Source organism: Manis javanica, chromosome 2, assembly GCF_040802235.1.
Source record: "Manis javanica isolate MJ-LG chromosome 2, MJ_LKY, whole genome shotgun sequence".
In the NCBI taxonomy this organism is placed as follows: Eukaryota; Metazoa; Chordata; class Mammalia; order Pholidota; family Manidae; genus Manis; species Manis javanica.
The window spans coordinates 87,106,316-87,125,581 of NC_133157.1; the positions used below are offsets into that span (position 1 = coordinate 87,106,316).

The window sequence follows — 19,266 nt, forward strand, 5'->3', positions numbered from 1 at the left end:
ATCTTTTCATGTGCCTGTTGGCCATCTGAATTTCTTGGTAAAATATCTGTTCCTATCCTCCACGCATTTTTAATTTTTTGTTTTTTAAAATAATTTTGGTATCATTAATGTACAATTACATGAGTGACATTATAGTTACTAGACTCCCCCCATTATCAAGTCCCGACCACATACCCCATTACAGTCACAGTCCATCAGCATAGTAAGATGATATAAAATCACTACTTCTCTGTGTTGTATAGCCCTCCCAGTGCCCACTCCCCCTACACCATGTGTGCTAATCGTAAAGCCCCTTTATCTCCCTTATCCCTCCCTTCCCACCCGTCCTCCCCAGTCTCTCTCCCTTTGGTAACTTTTAGTCCATTCTTGGGTTCTGTGAGTCTGCTGCTGTTTTGTTCCTACAGTTTTTCTTTTGTTCTTATACTCCACAGATGAGTGAAATCATTTGGTACTTGTCCTTCTCTGCTTGGCTTATTTCACTGAGCATAATACCCTCTAGCTCCATCCATGTTGTTGCAAATGGTAGGATTTGTTTTCTTCCTATGGCTGAATAATTTTCCATTGTGTATATGTACCACATCTTCTTTATCCATTCATCTACTGATGGACACTTAGGTTGTTTCCATTTCTTGGCTATTGTAAATAGTGCTGCGATAAACATAGGGGTGCATCTGTCTTTTTCAAACTGGAGTGCTGCCTCCTTAGGGTAAATTCCTAGAAGTGGAATTCCTGGGTCAAATGGTATTTCTATTTTGAGCTTTTTGAGGAACCTCCATACTGCTTTCCACAGTGCTTGAACTAATTTGCATTCCCACCAGCAGTGTAGGAGGGTTCCCCTTTCTCCGCAACCTCACCAACATTTGTTGTTGTTTGTCTTTTGGATGGTGGCGATCCTTACTGGTGTGAGGTGGTATCTCATTGTGGTTTTAATTTGCATTTCTCTGATGACTAGCGATGTGGAGCATCTTTTCATGTGCCTATTGGCCATTTGAATTTCTTGTTCGGAGAAGTGTCTGTTCCGATCCTCTGCCCATTTTTAAATTGGATTATTTGCTTTTTGTTTGTTGAGGTGCATGAGCTCTTTATATATTTTGGATGTCAACCCTTTATCGGATCTGTCATTTATGAATATATTCTCCCATACTGTAGGATGCTTTTTTGTTCTATTGATGGTGTCCTTTGCTGTACAGAGGTTTTTGGTTTGATATAGTCCCACTTGTTCATTTTTCCTTTTGTTTCCTTGCCCCGGGGAGATATGTTCATGAAGAAGTCACTCATGTTTATGTCCAAGAGATTTTTGCCTATATTTTTTTCTAAGAGTTTTATGGTTTCATAACTTATATTCAGGTCTTTGATCCATTTTGAGTTTACTTTTGTGTGTGGGGTTAGACAGTGATCCAGTTTCATTCTCTTACATGTAGCTGTCCAATTTTGCCAACACCAATTGTTGGAGAGACTGTCATTTCCCCATTGTATGTCCATGGCTCCTTTATTGTATATTAATTGACCATATATGTTTGGCTTAATATCTGGACTCTCTATTCTGTTCCACTGTTTATGGGTCTGTTCTTGTGTCAGTACCAAATTATCTCGATTACTGTGGCTTTTTAGTAGAGCTTGAAGTTTGGACGCGAGATCCCCCCTGCTTTATTCTTCCTTCTCAGGATTGCTTTGACTATTTGGGGTGTTTTCTGGTTCCATATGAATTTTAGAACTGTATGTTTGAGTTCATTGAAGAATGCTGTTGGTATTTTGATACGGATTGCATTGAATCTGTAAATTAATTTAGGTAGGATGGCCATTTTGACAATATCAATTTTTCCTAGCCAAGAGCATCAGATGAATTTCCATTTGTTAGTGTCCTCTTTAATTTCTCTTAAGAGTGTTTTGTAGTTTTCAGGGTATAGGCCTTTCACTTCCTTGGTTACATTCATTCCTAGGTATTTTGTTCTTTTTGATGCAATTGTGAATGGCATTGTTTTCCTGATTTCTCTTTCTGCTAGTTCATCATTAGTGTATTGGAATGCAACAGATTTATGTGTATTAATTTTGTATCCTGCAACTTTGTTGAATTCATATATTAGATCTAGTAATTTTGGAGTGGATTCTTTAGGTTTTTTATGTACAATATCATGTCATCTGCAAATAGTGACTGTTTGAATTCTTCCTTACCAATCTGGATGCCTTTTATTTCTTTGTTTTGTCTGATTGCCATGGCTAGGACCTCCAACACTATGTTGAATAAAAGTGGGAGAGTAGACATCCCTGTCTTGTTCCCGATCTTAGGTAGAAAGCTTTCAGCTTCTTGCTGTTAAGTATGATGTTGGCTGTGGGTTTGTTATATATGGCTTTTATTATGTTGAGGTACTTGCCCTCTGTACTCATTTTGTTGAGAGTTTTTATCATGAATGGATGTCGAATTTTGTCAAATGCTTTTTCAGCATCTCTGGAGATGATCATATGGTTTTTGTGCTTCTTTTTGTTGATGTGGTTGATGTTGATAGATTTTTTAATGTTGTACCATCCTTGCATCCCTGAGATGAATCCCACTTGATCATGATGTATGATCCTCTTGATGTATTTTTGAATTCGGTTTGCTAATATTTTGTTGAGTGTTTTTGCATCTATGTTCATCAGGGATATTGGTCTGTAATTTTCTTTTTTGTGGTGTCTTTTCCTGGTTTTGGTATTAGAATGATGCTGGCTTCATACAATGAGTTTGGAAGTATTCCCTCTTCTTCTATTTTTTAGAAAACTTTAAGGAGAATGGGTGTTATGTCTTCACTAAATGCCTGATAAGATTAGTGCTGAATCCATCTGGACCAGGGATTTTGTTCTTGGGTAATTTTTTGATTACCAATTCAATTTCGTTGCTGGTAATTGATCTGTTTAGATTTTCTGTTTCTTTCTTGGTCAGTCCTGGAAGGTTGTACTTTTCTAGAAAGTTGTCCATTTCTTCTAGGTTATCCAGCTTGTTAGCATATAGATTTTCATAGTATTCTCTAATAATTATTTGTATTTCTGTGGTGTCCGTCATGATTTTTCCTTTCTCATTTCTCATTCTGTTTATGTGTGTAGATTCCCTTTTTCTCTTAATAAGTCTGGCTATAGGTTTATCTATTTTGGTTTTTTTTTTCTCAGAGAACCAGCTCTTGGTTTCATTGATTTTTTTCTATTGTTTTATTCTTCTCAATTTTGTTTATTTCTTCTCTGATCTTTATTATGTCCCTCCTTTTGCTGATTTTGGGCCTCATTTGTTCTTTTTTTTCCAGTTTCAATAATTGTGACTTTGGACTATTCATTTGGGATCGTTCTTCCATCTTTAAATAGGCCTGGATTGCTATATACTTTCCTCTCAGAACTGCCTTCGCTCTGTCCCACAGAAGTTGTGGCTTTGTGCTGTTGTTGAAATTTGTCTCCATATATTGCTTCATCTCTGTTTTAGTTTGGTGATTGTTCCATTGATTATTTAGGAGCATGTTGTTAAGCCTCCATGTGTTTGTGAGCTTTCTTGTTTTCTTTGTACAATTTACTTCTAGTTTTATTCCTTTGTGATCTGAGAAATTTGTTGGTAGAATTTCAATCTTTTTGAATTTACTGAGGCTCTTTTTGTGACCTAGTATGTGGTCTATTCTGGAGAATGTTCCATGTGCACTTGAGAAGAATGTGTATCCTGCTGCTTATGGGAGTGGAGTTCTGTACATGTGTGTTAGGTCCATCCGTTCTAGTGTGTTATTCGTGCCTCTGTGTCCTTACTTATTTTCTGTCTGGTGGATCTGTTCTTTGGATTGAGTGGTGTGTTGAAGTCTCCTAAAATGAATGCATTGCATTCTATTTCCTCCTTTAATTATGTTAGTATTTGTTTCACATATGCTGGTGCTCCTGTGTTGGGTGCATATACATTTAGAATGGTTATATCCTCTTGTTGGACTGCCCCCTTTATCATTATGTAATGTCCTTCTTTATCTGTTGTTACTTTCTTTGTTTTGAAGTCTATTTTGTCTGATACAAGTACTGCAACACCTGCTTTTTTCTCCCTATTGTTTGCATGAAATATCTTTTTCCATGCCTTCACTTTTCGTCTGTGTATGTCTTTGAGTTTGAGGTGAGTCTCTTGTAAATAACATATAGATGGATCTTGCTCTTTTATCCTTTCTGTTACTCTGTGTCTTTTGATTGGTGCATTCAGTCCATTTACATTTGGGTGATTATCGATAGATATGTAGTTATTGCCATTGCAGGCTTTGGATTCATGGTTACCCAAAGGTTCAAGGGTAGCTTCTATACTATCTAACCATCTAACTTTAACTCACTTATTATGCTATTATAAACACAGTCTGATGATTTTTTATTTCTCTCTCTTACTCTTCCTCCTCCACTCTTTATAAGTTAGGTGTTTTATTCTGTACCCTAATGTGTTTCACTGAACTGTTTTTGTGGATAGCTGATTTAATTTTTTGCCTTTAGTTAGTATTTGATTGACCTGCTTTCTTTGCTATAATTTTATTTTCTCTGGTGACATCTATTTAGCCTTAGGAGTACTTCCATCTAGAGCAGTTCCTTTAACATACCCTGTAGAGGTGGTTTGTGGGTGGCAAATTCTCTCAACTTTTGCTTGTCTGGAAATTGTTTAATCTATCCTTCAAATTTAAATGATAATTGTGCTGGATACAGTATTGTTGATTCAAGGCCCTTCTGTTTCATTGCATTAAATATATCATGCCATTCTCTTCTGGCCTGTAAGGTTTCTGTTGAGAAGTCTGATGATAGCCTGATGGGTTTGCCTTTGTAGGTGATCTGTTTCTCTCTCTAGCTGCCTTTAATACCCTGTCCTTGTCTTTGATCTTTGCCGTTTTACTTATTATATGTCTTGGCATTGTCCTCCTTGGGTCTCTTGTGTTGGGAGATCTGTGGGCTTCCATGGTCTGAGAGACTGTTTCCTTCCACAAGTAGGGGAAGTTTTCAGCAATTATTTCACACAGTTCTCTTAATATTCTTTCATTCCTAAATATCCTTTTATCTCCCTCCACCTCAGCTTCTCTGTATTCCTGTTCTCTGATTTCTGTTCCATTAACAGTCTCTTGCACCTCATCCAGTCTGCTCTTCAGTCCTTCTATTGATTGTTTCATTTCTGTTGTCTCCCTCCAGACTTCATCCCTTAGCTCTTGCATACTTCTCTGCAGCTCCATCAGCACAGTTTATTTTGAATTCTTTTTCAGGAAGATTGTTTATATCTATCTTGCCAGGCCCTCTCTCTGGCATTGTTTGACTGATTTTGGATTGGTCCAGCTTCTTCTGCTGTTTCATGGCGATAGAAGTGATTGCTGGCAAGTGGTGCATGTGTCAGCTTAAGAACAGAGTCCCTTCCTGCTTGCTGGTAGCCTTGTTGTTCTCCACTGCTTGTGCCAGTTACCCGCACACCAGGAGCAGTCTTGGTTAATTCCCTGAGCTGCCATGGATGGGGTGGCCCTCAGGGTGGCCCAAGGCACTGCCAGGGGTCACAGACACACCAGGTGTGTTCTCCTGCAAGAACAGTGCCCCTTTTTGCCTTCTGGACTTTGCCCCAGTTTCCTGTGCCTGTGCTGGGCAGCAACGCACTGGCAGTAGGCTCTGGGTCTGGCCTGGTTAGCTGCATGCTGGGGGAAGATTCTGTGTGGTTGCTGTGGGCGGGGTTGCTCCCCAGCTGATCCTCAGTAGTGGCGAGTCAACTGGTTTGCTTGCAGTGTCAGCTGGGGGGAATGAACAGTAGGCTGCTTATTGCCGTGAGGAGCTTTGGAGCTGGGTTACCTCCCAGGGGGTTGGGGCACCTGAAGTTCCTTAGGATTCCCAGCCTGCTGAGCTGAGTGTGCCAGGACAGTTTTGTCCACCTGTTAAACCCTTGTCCCTTTAAGACTTTTAAAAAGCGCCCGCTTTTCTTTTGTCCCAAGGGAGCTGGCTGTGGGGACCGCTCGCAGTCTCAGTCTTGGATTTTACTTTTCTGTTTCTCTAATATGCAGTACACCATGCAGTGTGTGTCTGCACATTACTACGGCTGGTTATGTAGCAGTCCTGTGCTTCCACTCCCTCCCCAGTCTGATTCTTTTCTTCCTGCTGGTGAGCTGGGGTCAGGGGAGTGCCCAGGTCCTGCCGGGTTACAGCTTTGTATCTTACCCTTTTCGTGAGATGCTGAGTTCTTGCAGATGTAGATGTAGCCTGGCTGTTGTATCTTCTAGTCTCTCTTTTAGGAATAGTTGTATTTGCTGTATTTTCAAAATATATATGGTTTTGGGAGTAGATTTCCACCGCCCTACTCACACCGCCATCTTGAGCCCTCCTCCCTCTGCCCATTTTTTAATCAGGTTATTTACTTTTTGGGTGTTGACGCATGTGTGTTCTTTATATATTTTGGATGTTAACCCCTTGTTGAATATGTCATTTACAAATATATTCCCCCATACCATAGGATGCCTTTTTGTTCTCTTGATAGTGTCCTTGCTGTACAGAAGCTTTTTAGCACGATGTAGTCCCATTTGTTCATTTTTTATTTTGTTTCCCTTGCCTGAGGAGATGTGTTCAGGAAAAAGTTGCTGATGTTTATATTCAAGAGATTTTTGCCTATGTTGTCTTCTAAGAGTTTTATGGTTTCATGCCTTACATTAAAGTGTTTGTTGCATCTTGAGTTTACTTTTGTGTATGGAGTTAGAGAATAATCCAGTTTCATTCTCTTGCATGTAGCTGTCCAGTTTTGCCAACACCAGTTGTTGAAGAGGCTGTCATTTCCCCATTGTATTTCCATGGCTCCTTTATATACTGAGTATTTTTAGTATTAAGTTAATTTTACTGAAAGAATAGTGACTCATCCTTTGGTGTACTTTAATTCAGTTTATCTTCTGTCATTTTTATTCCTTTGTGTTAGTCTGAAGGACACATGCATAACTGTTAAATCAACGAAGAAAAGTTTATGCTCCCTCAGTAAAAAACTGTAGATTGAAACCCATGATCACTTGAGAGTCCCCCAAAGACAAGTGGTACTGCCTGTACCTGATCCTTGTCATCCTTCTCAAGGCCCAGAGGCCCCATGCCTACAGGGAGGATGATCCCCAACTGGAGTGCTGAGCTTTTCGGAGGTGAATCAAGGAGCTGCAAGGCAGCTGGGTCTCGCAAGCCCTGTTCCCTTTCTGTCCCCTCAGCTGAGCCACAGCTTTCTACACTCTTCCCAGAGCTGCAGAAAATGAACATACCTCAGGTGAGCTCTTTATGCATCCTCCCTCTATATTGTCATGGATTTATAAGGATTAGAAGGATTCAGGCATTAAATGGAAAAGGAGAGAAATAGGTCAAGTCAGTCTTTAGGGAATATATATACTCTTACTATTAACTGATATTTGCTGTCAGCTTTTGGTAAAGCTTTTGTCAACCTTTGTCAGCGTGAGTATGTTTCTTCTAAGCACAAGTTTTCATGAATATGCATTGAATTATGTTCATTGTTTACTTTTTGTGTATCCATTGGAGTAAAGCTTTAGCTTATTTCCTTTAATCTATAAATATCCTAAGCAGTGTCATCGATTTTCTTACATTAACTTTAATCTTGTATAGACCCAACTTGTTAACAAGTGTGGTCAGTCACTTCTTACATATTTTCCTATGGCTTTTCACTAACAGTGTATTTAGGATTTTTATTTCTGTATCCACAGTTGGATTACACTGTACTTTCTTGTCTCTGTCCAATTACAGTATTATGGTCATAGTCTCATAAAAGGAAATGGGGAACTTCCCTGCTTTTCTTTACTAATAATTTAGAATTTAGAATAATTGAGAATTTTGTAATTGTTAAATCACTATGTTATACACTGAAACTAATTACTATTCTGTATCAAGTATACTTCAATAAAAATAATTATTTAAATAAAATTGTGTTACATGTGGGTCTTATGAAACTTACCTATGCATTTGGGCTTTATGAAGACTTTTTGCATAAAGAGTTTGATTATTAATTTATTAGTCATAAGCCTATACTTGATTTGTATTTTTTCTTAGTATAACTTTTGTCATATTTTCATAGTAAATTGTTCATTTTTTATTTACATTTTTACATGCTTTTCATTAGCTTGTTGACAGTATTCTCTTAGGATTTCAAAGTCTGTCTTTTATATGAATAATTTCCTTTTTTTGATTACCTTTAAATTTTATTTTAGCCTAGAGTCTGCTAACCAGAAAAGGACAAAATATGTTCCAATTGGCCCCATCTGAAACCTAGAACTTCAGGGCCTCAGGGTCTTAATATACTGTGCTGGCAGCAGACTCTCAATATTGGGAATGGAGGAACATACAGTTGCAGATCTGTGCTCTCTCCCTTTGCATGCCCTCTTGACAGCACCGTTTGTTGACAAGAATATACTTTCTCCATTGAATTGCCATGGCATCTCTGTGGGAAACCAGTTAGCAGTGTATGTGTGGGTCTGTTTCTGGACTCTTCATTTCTGAGGTCTGTGTCAATCCTTTTGCTAATCTGATGCTGTCTTGAGTGTCTCTTTACAGTAACTCTTGAAATCAGATAATGTGGGTCTTCCAACTTTGTTTTTCTTAAAAATTGATTTGGATATTCTAGGTTCTTTGCTTCTTTATAGAAAGTTTTAAAAATCAGCTTGTTTATCTCCAAAAAGCCTGCTGAGATTTTGATTTTGATTGCACAGAAATTGGTGTGTTACAGATCTCTGTTTTCCCAGATGGCCATCTGGTTATTCTGAGGAGGTTTTCACATCCAGCCTTTCCTCACTCATTTGAATGAAGTCACCTGTATTTGATAGGAAGTTTACTCTTCATCTTTCTTCCCACCACACGCTTTGTTCTAGGTCTCCTTCAGTTTAAGCTTCAATGTTTTTCTAGGCACTCATCAGTTCATTGACCCTTCCACCCACTTCTATGTTTGTATTAGATTAGGCAACATTGTCCTGTTTTTCTTATCTATACTGTCTTACTCTCCATCATCCAGAATTTGTTCACATTTTCAGGCCTTCTGCTGGGATATTTCTCTTTTCAAGCTCCTATAGTAGATTTTATATTTTACCTCAGTGTGATTTTGGGGGCTGGTATGTAAATGTGTGTGCTCCGTCTGCCTCCTTGAACTAGAGGAATCATTTACGCGTATAATTCTCTCATCTCTTAATTTCCTGTAGTCTAATCTTTATAATTTCTTGTTCCGCGATTTAGAAATCCTTTCTCAACCTTCAATGCCTATTCTTTTGCTGCCTGCCTCTTAAATGTTGCTCTTCCTTTGAACTCCATACTTGGTCCTTTTCTCTCCTTGGTTTGTGTGCCCTTTTTGAGCCAGACCATTTTCTCTGATGACTTCGGTGACCATCTCAATGACTAATGTCTCCTAAATCCTTATTTTCATCTTAGAGCTCCCTCTCTGTTCCAAAAACATGAAATAGGTGATCCCATATGTATGACCACAGGTATTTGAGTGCAGATGGAGAACATCTGCCTCACTGTGACCCAGCCTCTGGCTCATTGATCACCCCGTCTCCATGTTTGGCATCAGCATCACCCAGTTGCTTGTGTAGCATCTCTGTAATAACTGCACAAGAAAATAGTGACCGGATTTTGTTTTCTATAGGGATTAGTTTCCCATTCTTGATCTTTTTTGCTTTGCCTTAACATAGGTCATCTGTTAAATCAGGTTTTTTGTTTTGCTGCTTAAGACATTGTCCACTATTCATGCAGAGCAATGGTTCTTAAGCAGGGTCAGTTTTGCTCCACAGGAGACTTTTGGCAATATTTGGAGATACTTTTGATTGTCACAACTGGGGGTGCTGCTGGCATCTAATGAGTAGAAGGCAGAGAAACTGACTGATAAACACCATAAAGTACACAGGACAGCATTATCTCATCCACAGTGTTGGTAGGGCCACGCTGAAGAAATCCTGTTCTAGAGCATTGCTCCTGAAATATAAATGTGGTGTGTAGTACCTCCCTGGGCTTATGTGTATCTCTTCATTGGTTCTCCATTTACCCAGCCCAGATCTCCAGTGAGGGGTGTGAATACTCTGCATAGAGTGCTCCCCATAATCCAGATGTTTACAGGAATCCTGTTTATAATAACTGTACCTAAAAAAAAATAAGGCACTAAGCTTTTTCATTAAGTGACAACGTATTTGTATAAATTAAAAATAAATATAAATAAATCAGAGCATGAGAATAATTTTTTTTTTTTTACTAATTGTGTGCATATCCCCAAAGTGTAAGAGAGATTTATGGCCATGACAGTTATCCTTCACAGCATTTTGTTTTAAACTCTGAACAATAAATGTAGTAAGACTTAATTTCCAAAAATATTTTCCATGTTATTGATCTGCACCCTCAGATTGATAGAAATGTGCTGTTACAGGGGTCAGTGTCATTCAAGGACGTGACTGTGGAGTTCACCCAGGAGGAGTGGTGGGCCCTCGGCCCTGCGCAGAGGACCCTGTACAGAGATGTCATGCTGGAGAACTACAGCCACCTCGTCTCAGTGGGTGAGCAAACTTAACTGTGACTCCCTCTAGACTGCAATTCTGTTTGTTCTTTTTTAAATGTTAATCACTTTTATTGAGGTGTATTTAACAGAAAAAAAAACTCTACACTTTTCAATGGAAAAGTCATAGAGTTTTAAAAAATCATACAGTATATTTCCATCATCAGAATCATGATTTGGACTATTTTCATCATGCCAAAAGATCCTTATACCTCTTTGCAGTGAATCCCCTCCCTCCAGCCCTGCCTTTCACACCCCTTGCCATCACTGATCTGCTTTCTATTGCCATCGTTTTGCCTTTTCTCGAAATTTATATAATGGAATCACAAAGTATGGTACCCTCTTCTGTCGGGCTTCTTTCACTTAGCATAATGCTTTTGAGACTTGTGCATATGTGTGTATCACTGGTTTGTTCTCTTTATCCTGACTAGTAGTCCTTTATGTGACTGTACCACAGTTTGTTAATCCTTTCGTCATTAGACGCTTGGGCTCTTACGAATAAAGCTGCTGTGAAGATTTACAAACAAGTCTTTGTGCCACCATGTTTTCATTTCTCCTGTGTAAATACCTGAGAGTGGGCTTGCTGAGTCTTCTGCTAAGTTTATATGTAACTTTATGAGAAACTGTCCAATGTTTCCAATCTGGCTCTAAGCAATGCCTGAGTTCTCATTGCTCTGTGGTTACCAGCTTTGGTTTGGTAAGTCATACTTACTGTTTCTAACCATCTAGTTGGAGTCTAGTTGTATCATACTGGTTTTAATTTGTATTTCCCAGTGACTAACAGTATTTAACTTCTTTTCCTGTACTTTTTAACCATTCATAATCTCCTTTAATGAAGTGTTTGATCACACCTTTAGCCCCTTTTTTGTTTAGCTTTTTGGCTTTTTGGTCTTATTCATTGAGGAAGTTCAGACCTTTATCAATACTTGTATGTTTTGTAACCTTTTTTCTTCATCTTTGGCTTTTAAAAACAAAATGTTAAGATTATTCTTGGTTTCTACAAATACTTTTTAAAAACTCTTTTTATGTGGTATATAGAGTCAAAGGAATTGGCACAATTGTATCTTCATACATTTCTCCCAGTAGCTGTACCTTACATAGCTGTAATACACTCTCAGCACCAGGGAACAGACGTTGGTACAATGTGTGTCAATGGCCCTGTGCCATTTTTTCACATGCGGAGCTTCATGTACCCACCGCCGTAATCACAATACGGAAGTGCTTTGTCACCACAAGGATTTCCCTCATGCTCCCCTCTTTGTAAGCATACCCACGCCCTCTTCCACTACATCTCTGACCTCCCAGCTACTAATCTCTTCATCTCTGTAGTTTTGCCATTTCAAGAATGTTACAGAAATAGAAACATATAGTATTTGATGATGTCGACATTAAGTTGTAGTGTATATCATTAGGTTATTTCTCTGATTGGCACATAGTATCCCACTCTATGTCATAGTTTGTTTAGCCAGTCTCCTATTGGAAGACATTCTGAGTTTCTGATTTTTGGCTATTTTAAATAAAGCTCCTGTGAGCACAGACATTCAGATTTTTGTGTGAACATAAATTACTTTTTCTGTGGGATAAATGCCCAGGGGTGTGATTGAGGTTTAATGGTAGGTATATGTTGTGTTCTTTAAGAAACTGCCAGACTGCTTTCCAGACTAGCTGTATAGTTTGGCACTTCCGCCAGCAGTGCCAGAGAAACGCAGTTACTTCCTGATCTCCCTGGTACTTGGTACTGTCACTCTTGTTTGGATTAGTGGTTGTAAGGGGTGTAGTGATACCTCATCATGGTTTTAATTTGCATCTCCTTAATGGCTAGTTAACTGTCTTTTCATGTGTTCATATTCTATTTACATATCTTAGATAGTAAAATGTCTATGGCTGTGCATTTACCCATCTTTAATAATGTATCAAGTAAAATTTGTATATATTTAAGGCTAACATGTTTTGGTATACATACACAGTGTGAGTTAACTGCCACAATAAAGCAATTAACATATCCATCACCTGACTCAGTTACCTTTGTTTTCTTTGTGGTGAGAACATTTAAGATCTAATGCATTGGCAAATTTCAAGTATACAACACAGTAGTGTTAACTGTAGTCACGTTGTACACTATGTCTCCAGAGCTTATTTATGTTGAATAGCTGACCTTGACCAACACCTCCCCATTCCCCATTTCCTCAGCCCCTGAAAACCACCATTCTCCTCTCTTGTTTCTGTGAGTTTGAGTGTTTTAGATTCCACGGAGATCAGGCAATTTTATCTTTCTATGTCTGGTTTATTTCACTTAGTGGAATGCCCTCAAGTTTTATCCATGTTAGGGCAAATGTCAGGATTTCCTTCCCTTTTTTGGTTGAATGTTGCATTGTATGTATATATACATATGCACACACCACCTTTAATCATGCATTCATCAGTGGACATTTTAGATTGTTTCCAATCTTGACTTTTGAGAATGATGGTTCAGTGAACATGGACATAGGAATGCAGTTCTCTTTGAGATCCTGCTATCATTTCCTTTAGATACATACCCAGAAATGGGATTCTGAATCAAGGTATTTCTATTTTTTGATTTTGATGAACCTCCATACTGTTTTCCATAATAACTACACCCATTTACATTCCCACCAACAGTGTACAAAGGTTTCTCCACATCCTCACCAGTATTTGTTAAGTTTGTCTTTTTCATAACAGCCATTCTAACAGGTGTGAGGTGGTTTTGATTTGCATTTCCCTGATGATTAATGATGTTGAGCATATTTTCATATACTTGTTGACCATTTGTATGGCTTTTGAGAAATGTCGAGGTCCTTTGTCTATTTTTAGAATCTGGTTATTTGCTTTTCTGCTGTTGAGTTGTATGACTTCCATATTGTAAGTCCAGGGAGAGGAAATCCCAGGACAAAATACCTCTAAAAACTGAAATTAGTCAAAGGGAGAGGTAAAGTTTAAAATCCGTTTATTGCTAACAAACTGCAGTTTGGGGCTGTTTCTCTCTTTCCTGCTCCAGCAGTTGTTTACTCATTCCTAACAACCATGCTAGATTGCTCACAAAACTTTTACCCAACATTAGACAAAGTCACAAGCCTCTCCTTAAGTACTTTTTTCTTGACCACAGCAACACAATCATGATAATTCTCAAGCCAGAGCATTCAGCTAGGTTCAAAGTTCCATGCAGATTAAATCCAAAACTCATCTATTCCAGCCATCATGCGGCAGCTGCAGCCAGGGGGTTTATCCAGGGCACAAGGATTGTAGAAGCAAATAACCGTGATTGTGGGGGGTCCACTTTGCTGTTATTCCAGGAATACACAGGATGCCAGCTTCCAGGCCTTTTCCCCAAGGTGCCAGAAGAGCCAGCCATTGCCGGTTCATGTGTCAAAATGTCCAGGGCCACGTCCATTTTACTCCTAATTGCTGCACCCATCCTTGCGATGCATGTCCAATAAAGTGGGTGCCTTGATCGCTCTCAATCACCAGCCATAGGCTGCAAAGAGACACTCTAGGCCCTTCTTGGTGGTTTGCTGATCTGCACAACATGCAGGGCACTCCTGGGCTCAGCTGACTTCTTCAAAGGTCAATAGCAAGCCCCACTGATGGGCTACAGCCCACATTGTCTTTTGCCCCATGTGCAACTAATGCTGATGTAGCCTTTGGGCCACATCAGAAGCAGGCTTTCCTTCTAGCCAGCACACCTGGGTGAATGCGTCTGCTTCACCATTCCCTGGGGATGCCAAAGGCAAGTGGCCAGTCACATGATATACGGTAGGTGTCTGTGCCACACCACTCCGTGGACTTCGGGTACAGTCTTGCACCCACCCCGCAATGGGATAGGAGGTTATTACCTTGGTCAGAGCTTTTCCGTTGATGGGCTCCGTAGCCAACAAGGCATGGTACACAGTAGCCAGTTGCTTCTCTATCAAGATGTGCCGGACCTCTGCTCCTTTCCATAGTTGTGACCAGGCTCCAGCCGGCAGCAGGAGCAGCAGCAGTGGCAGAAGCAGTAGCCTTAGGCTCCACCCATGGGCTGCGGTTAGCATGGCCAGCAGCGGTAGTGGAACCTGCATGACCACATGAGTGTAGACAATGTCCCTGGGCATGAGCGCCACTTCTTCCCCATCATTTCTAGGGGAGTCCCTCCCAAAGGCTGCACCCATTATGACAGATTTTGGGTTCAGAGGAATTCTGCCACCTGTGCCAGACTTAAGTCCAGGGAGAGGAAATCCTGGGACAAAATACCTCTAAAAACCAAAATCAGTCAAAGGGAGAAATAAAGTTTAAAATCCATTTATTGCTTACAAACTGTAGTCTGGGGCTGTTTCTCTTTCCTGCTCCAGCAAAAGTAAAACCGGCCCTCCCTCCTCTCTTCTTGGGTACAGATAAGCCCTCCTTGCCCGGGTAATTACCCATTGATATGGAGATGAACTTCTCTCCACCCCTGAGGAATGATGCAAATGCACTGAAGCCATACTTCTTTCCACCTCTACATGCCTATTGATATTCATATGTACTAAAGCCAGGCGAGATATTCTGGAAATATTATAATTTTACCCACACGTTTTAGATACTTATCCCTTATAATTATCACTACAATTTGCAAGTGTTTTCTTCTATTCCATAGGTTGTATTTTCACTCTGTTGATTGTTTCTTTTGCTGTCCAGAAACTTTTACTTTGATTCAATCTCACTTGTCTATTTTTGCTTTTTTGTTGACTGTTTGTTTGGTGTCATACCCAGAAAACCATTGCCAAGACTGATGTCAAGGACCTTTCTCCCAATGTTTTCTTCCAGTTTTATGATTTCAGGTCTTAAATTGAAGTTTTAATGCATTTTGAAATCATTATTCTGTGCAGTTTGGGTTGATGAGTCCAGTTTCATTCTTCTGCTTATGGATGTCCAGTTTCCCCAGCATTATTTGTTGAAGAGATGATCCTTTTCCCACTGTGTGCACAGTAGTTTAGTTAAAGAGCAGTTAAATGTAGATGTTTGGATATATTTCTGGGCTCTGTATTCTGTTCCCCACTCGTCTTATATGCCTTTCTTCTTGTTGGGGTAGGTTGAAAGGGTATCTCGCCATGACCCTCCTTACCCCAGAATGACTCAGGAGACATGGCCCATGCAAGAGATTTTATTATCTGAAAGAGAAAATGGCTGCCCCCAGGGAGAGGGAGCAGCAGCTCCTGGGTGAGAAAGCATGTTTTTAAGGAATAGGGGTAGGGTGTGTTCTGCATTGGTGATTGGATCTTAAGGGATGGGCAGTCATCTGGTCGTTGGTGATTGGATCTTAAGGGGTGGATGACCATCTGGTCAGTGGTGATTGGATCTTAAGGGGTGGGGGTCTTAGCGTGCCAGAATTTGCCTTCATAGGTCAGTTTGGAGACCCAGGAAAGTCAGAGTACAAGGTGATGAGAATGAAAAAGCAAAGTAATAAAGACACACTGGAAAAGTGCAGAGACAAAACTTTGTTAGTTGAGCAGTGAGAGGTTTATTTAAAGCAGAAAAGTGCATACTCAGAGAAGGGGGAGTGTGGACTACCTCAGAGAAGAGGTGCTCCTAAGGTTTTAGGGTCTGGGGTTTTATAGGTGGTTGAGGACTTTCAAAGGGCTAGGGGTGTGGATTTGTTAAGTGGTCCCAGAGTGTTTATCCTGGGTCATTACATCTTTCTTTTTGTTAGTTCTTCAGGTAATTCTGCAAAATTAACATAAGAAATTTACTGCTGATTTCTCCCCAGAAGAGCAGCCTTTTGGTCTGGGGGCATATCAATTAAGAGCATCTGCCCAGTCCAGGGTGGGCCAAGTTACTGTTTCTTTGCTAAACAGTATGTTAAGAATCTTACTTCTTAACTTTCTGAATTTTTTAAAATACAATTTTGGATTTAAGGTGGGATCTTACTATGTTTATTATGCTGCTTATAGCTGGGCCTTTTAGCCGGCTAAAGTAAATTTTACGATGGCATGATCTAATTGACTCAATGAAGACATGGGTTATGCTGAGCTACTTCCCTTTATCTGGGGAATATTCAAACATTCAGGGCCAAGTTTCTCCTGACCTTTTGAGCTTTAACTGATTAACTCTGAGTCTTTTCTGGTTTTCTAGTTTTACCTTGTTAACTGAGTCCTTTCTAGTGGGCTTTACTGACCTTATTCTCTTTCCATCCCTCTCATATCTATTTTGCCACCTAACATTTATACCAGTACATACTGTGTTCATTACTATAATATTTCAAAGTCTGGAAGTGTGGTGCCTCCAGCATTACTCTTTTTTCTCAAGATTGCTGTGGCTGTGTAGGGTCTTTTGTGGTTCCATATGAATTTTAGGACCCCTTTTTCTGTGTCTGTAAAGAATGCCATTGAGATTTTGATAGGGATTGCCCTGAATCCATGGATCACTGGGTAGTATGGACATTTTATTTTAACAGTACTAATTCTTCAATTCATCAACACATGATGTCTTTCTGTTCATCTGTGTCTTCCTTAATTTCTTATATCAGTGTTTTATAATATGAGTATACAAGTCTTTCACCTCTTTGATGAAAGTTTATGCCTAAGTATTTTTAAGTTTTCTTTTCCCTTAATTTGTTGTTAGTATATAGAAACACTACTGATTTTTCTATATTGATTTTTGTGTCCTCCACTTGACTAAAATTGCTTATTCATTCTAATGTTTCTTTTTTGTTTTGAGTTTTTAGGGTTTTCTACATATAGGATCTTGTCATCTGCAAACAGAACTTTACTCCTTCCTTTTGGATTTAAATGCCTTTTATTTCTTTTCTTGTCTGATTCTCTAGATAGGACTCCAATGCTATGTTGAATAGAAGTGATGAGAGTGGGTACCCTTCTTCTACTGGATCTTAAAGGACAAGCTTTCAGTATTCCCCCATTGATTGTGATGTCAGCCATCAGGAAATGTCCTTCTATCCCTGTTTTGTTGACATCTTTAATCCTGAGTGGATGTTGGAACTTTGTCAAATGTTTTTTCTCTGTCTTTTGAGTTGGTGGGGTTTTTTTTCTTTCATTTCTTTATGTGGTGTATCATACAGATTGATTTGCATATAGTTAAATATCCTTGTGTCCCACTTTGTCATGATATGTGCTGTTAAATTCAGTTTGCTAGTCTTCTGTTGAGGATTTTTGAATCTGTGTTCATCAGGGATGTTGGCTTATAGTTTTTCTTGTAGTGTCTTTCCCTGGTTTTAGAATCAGTGATGTTGACCTCATAAAATGAATTTGGAAGTGTTCCCTATTCCATTTTTTTTTAAAGAGTTTGTTGGATTCCCCTGAGGAAGGTGCCGCCCCAAATCACTCACCAAAGACGTTTCTTGATGCAACAAGCAAGAGGAATTTATTCGGAAGCCAACTAGTTGGGGTCCAAGTCAGCCTGTCGCAGCAGGTCTCAACGAGGACCCTGAGCACTTACAACTAAGTGGTTATATAGGATTTTCTGAGGCATTCAGCCCTAGAGGATTACCATGGTTACAGATTGTTTTGTAATAACAAGATAACAATACTACATAGCAAGATAACAATACTACAAAGGCAGTAATTTTTCAAACCTACGATTTCTGGGTTAGTGCCACGTCCTGGGGGTGTAGCAAGGTAGGGTCGGCATTTATGATTAACTAACCGAGAGGTTAGCGCTGCCAGCAGTCATGATTGATTAACTTGTTTTTCCAGAGGAGTTACCTGGTTTCAGTTGTTCCCTCTGAGTCATATATCAGAATGGCTTTTTGGGCTTCAAGATGGCTACTCTTAGGCTAACTTATTTCTCAGGGAGGTTGGGGTCCTACATTCCCCACTTCTTTTTCTGAACATTCTAATCATGGAATGTTGGTTTCTTCTTGTTGTGTGAGGGTATGATACTGTTGTCTCAGCATTAGCACCTGCACAGCACTTACTTTTTCTCTAATAAAGGTTATTACTCGATTTAAAATGCAGGGACCTAAGGTGAGGAGCAATACTGAAATAAGCAGGGGTCCTGCCAAAGTGGATATTAGAGTTGTAAGCCATGGGGATCTAGAAAACCAGGATTCAAACAGGCTCTGGTTAGCTTCTCGTTCTCGCTTTCGCTGATCTAATCTTTCTCTTAATTTAGACATTGAGTCTCTTACTACTCCAGTATGGTCTGCATAGAAGCAGCACTCTTCCTTTAGAGCTGCACACAATCCACTTTCTTTTAGAAATAGTAAATCTAACCCTCGTCTATTTTGCAGCACTACTTCAGAGAGAGAGGTTAGGGACTTTTCAAGTTTAGAAATAGACTGTTCTATAGTTCTCAAATCTTCATCGATAGCTATTCTTAGTCCTTCGTAATGTTGGTTTCCTTGTATAATTGCAGCTGCCGCTGGTCCTACTCCGGCTGCGACTCCTACTCTTAGTAATACAGCTAGAGTGAGTGAGACTGGCTCTCTTTTATACCTTAGTTTAGGTTCTAATTCTGCCACGAATGATAAGTCATCATGATACATTAGTCTGGGTACTAACTGGACCATGATACAGAAATCACGGGAGGAGTTGAAGGCAGAAGTAGAGACACATGGGGTCACTCCAGTGTTACAAGCCCACCATCTCTTGGGAGGAGGGATTAAATACCTGTTTTTACCAGGGAAGGCTATGGGTATGGTCTCATTCTTTCTTCTACAGATAGAGACTCTAGCTGCTGCTAGGGAAAAGGGGCGATGACCGCTCTGGCTGCTTCGTGCTGAGAAGGGGGCGCAGTAAAGGGTGCAGCTAGGTCTCCATCACTGGTCAGTTGAGAGGGCTTCAGAA

At 39.7% G+C, this 19,266-nt stretch overlaps 2 protein-coding genes across 2 annotated transcripts in view; one reads left to right on the forward strand and one right to left on the reverse strand.

Annotated features, from left to right (window-relative positions):
- LOC140847731 (endogenous retrovirus group FC1 Env polyprotein-like) overlaps positions 1–19,266 on the reverse strand; it is a 491,917-nt gene that overhangs the window by 208,012 nt on the left and 264,639 nt on the right. The gene's annotated exons all lie outside the window — the stretch shown is intronic.
- Positions 1–19,266, forward strand: part of LOC108387533 (uncharacterized) — a 127,160-nt gene that overhangs the window by 3,202 nt on the left and 104,692 nt on the right. Inside the window, 2 exon segments of the mRNA XM_036991201.2 lie at positions 7,045–7,225; positions 10,370–10,496. Of these exon segments, the coding sequence (XP_036847096.2) occupies positions 7,058–7,225; positions 10,370–10,496 (295 nt within the window). The 5' untranslated portion in view covers positions 7,045–7,057.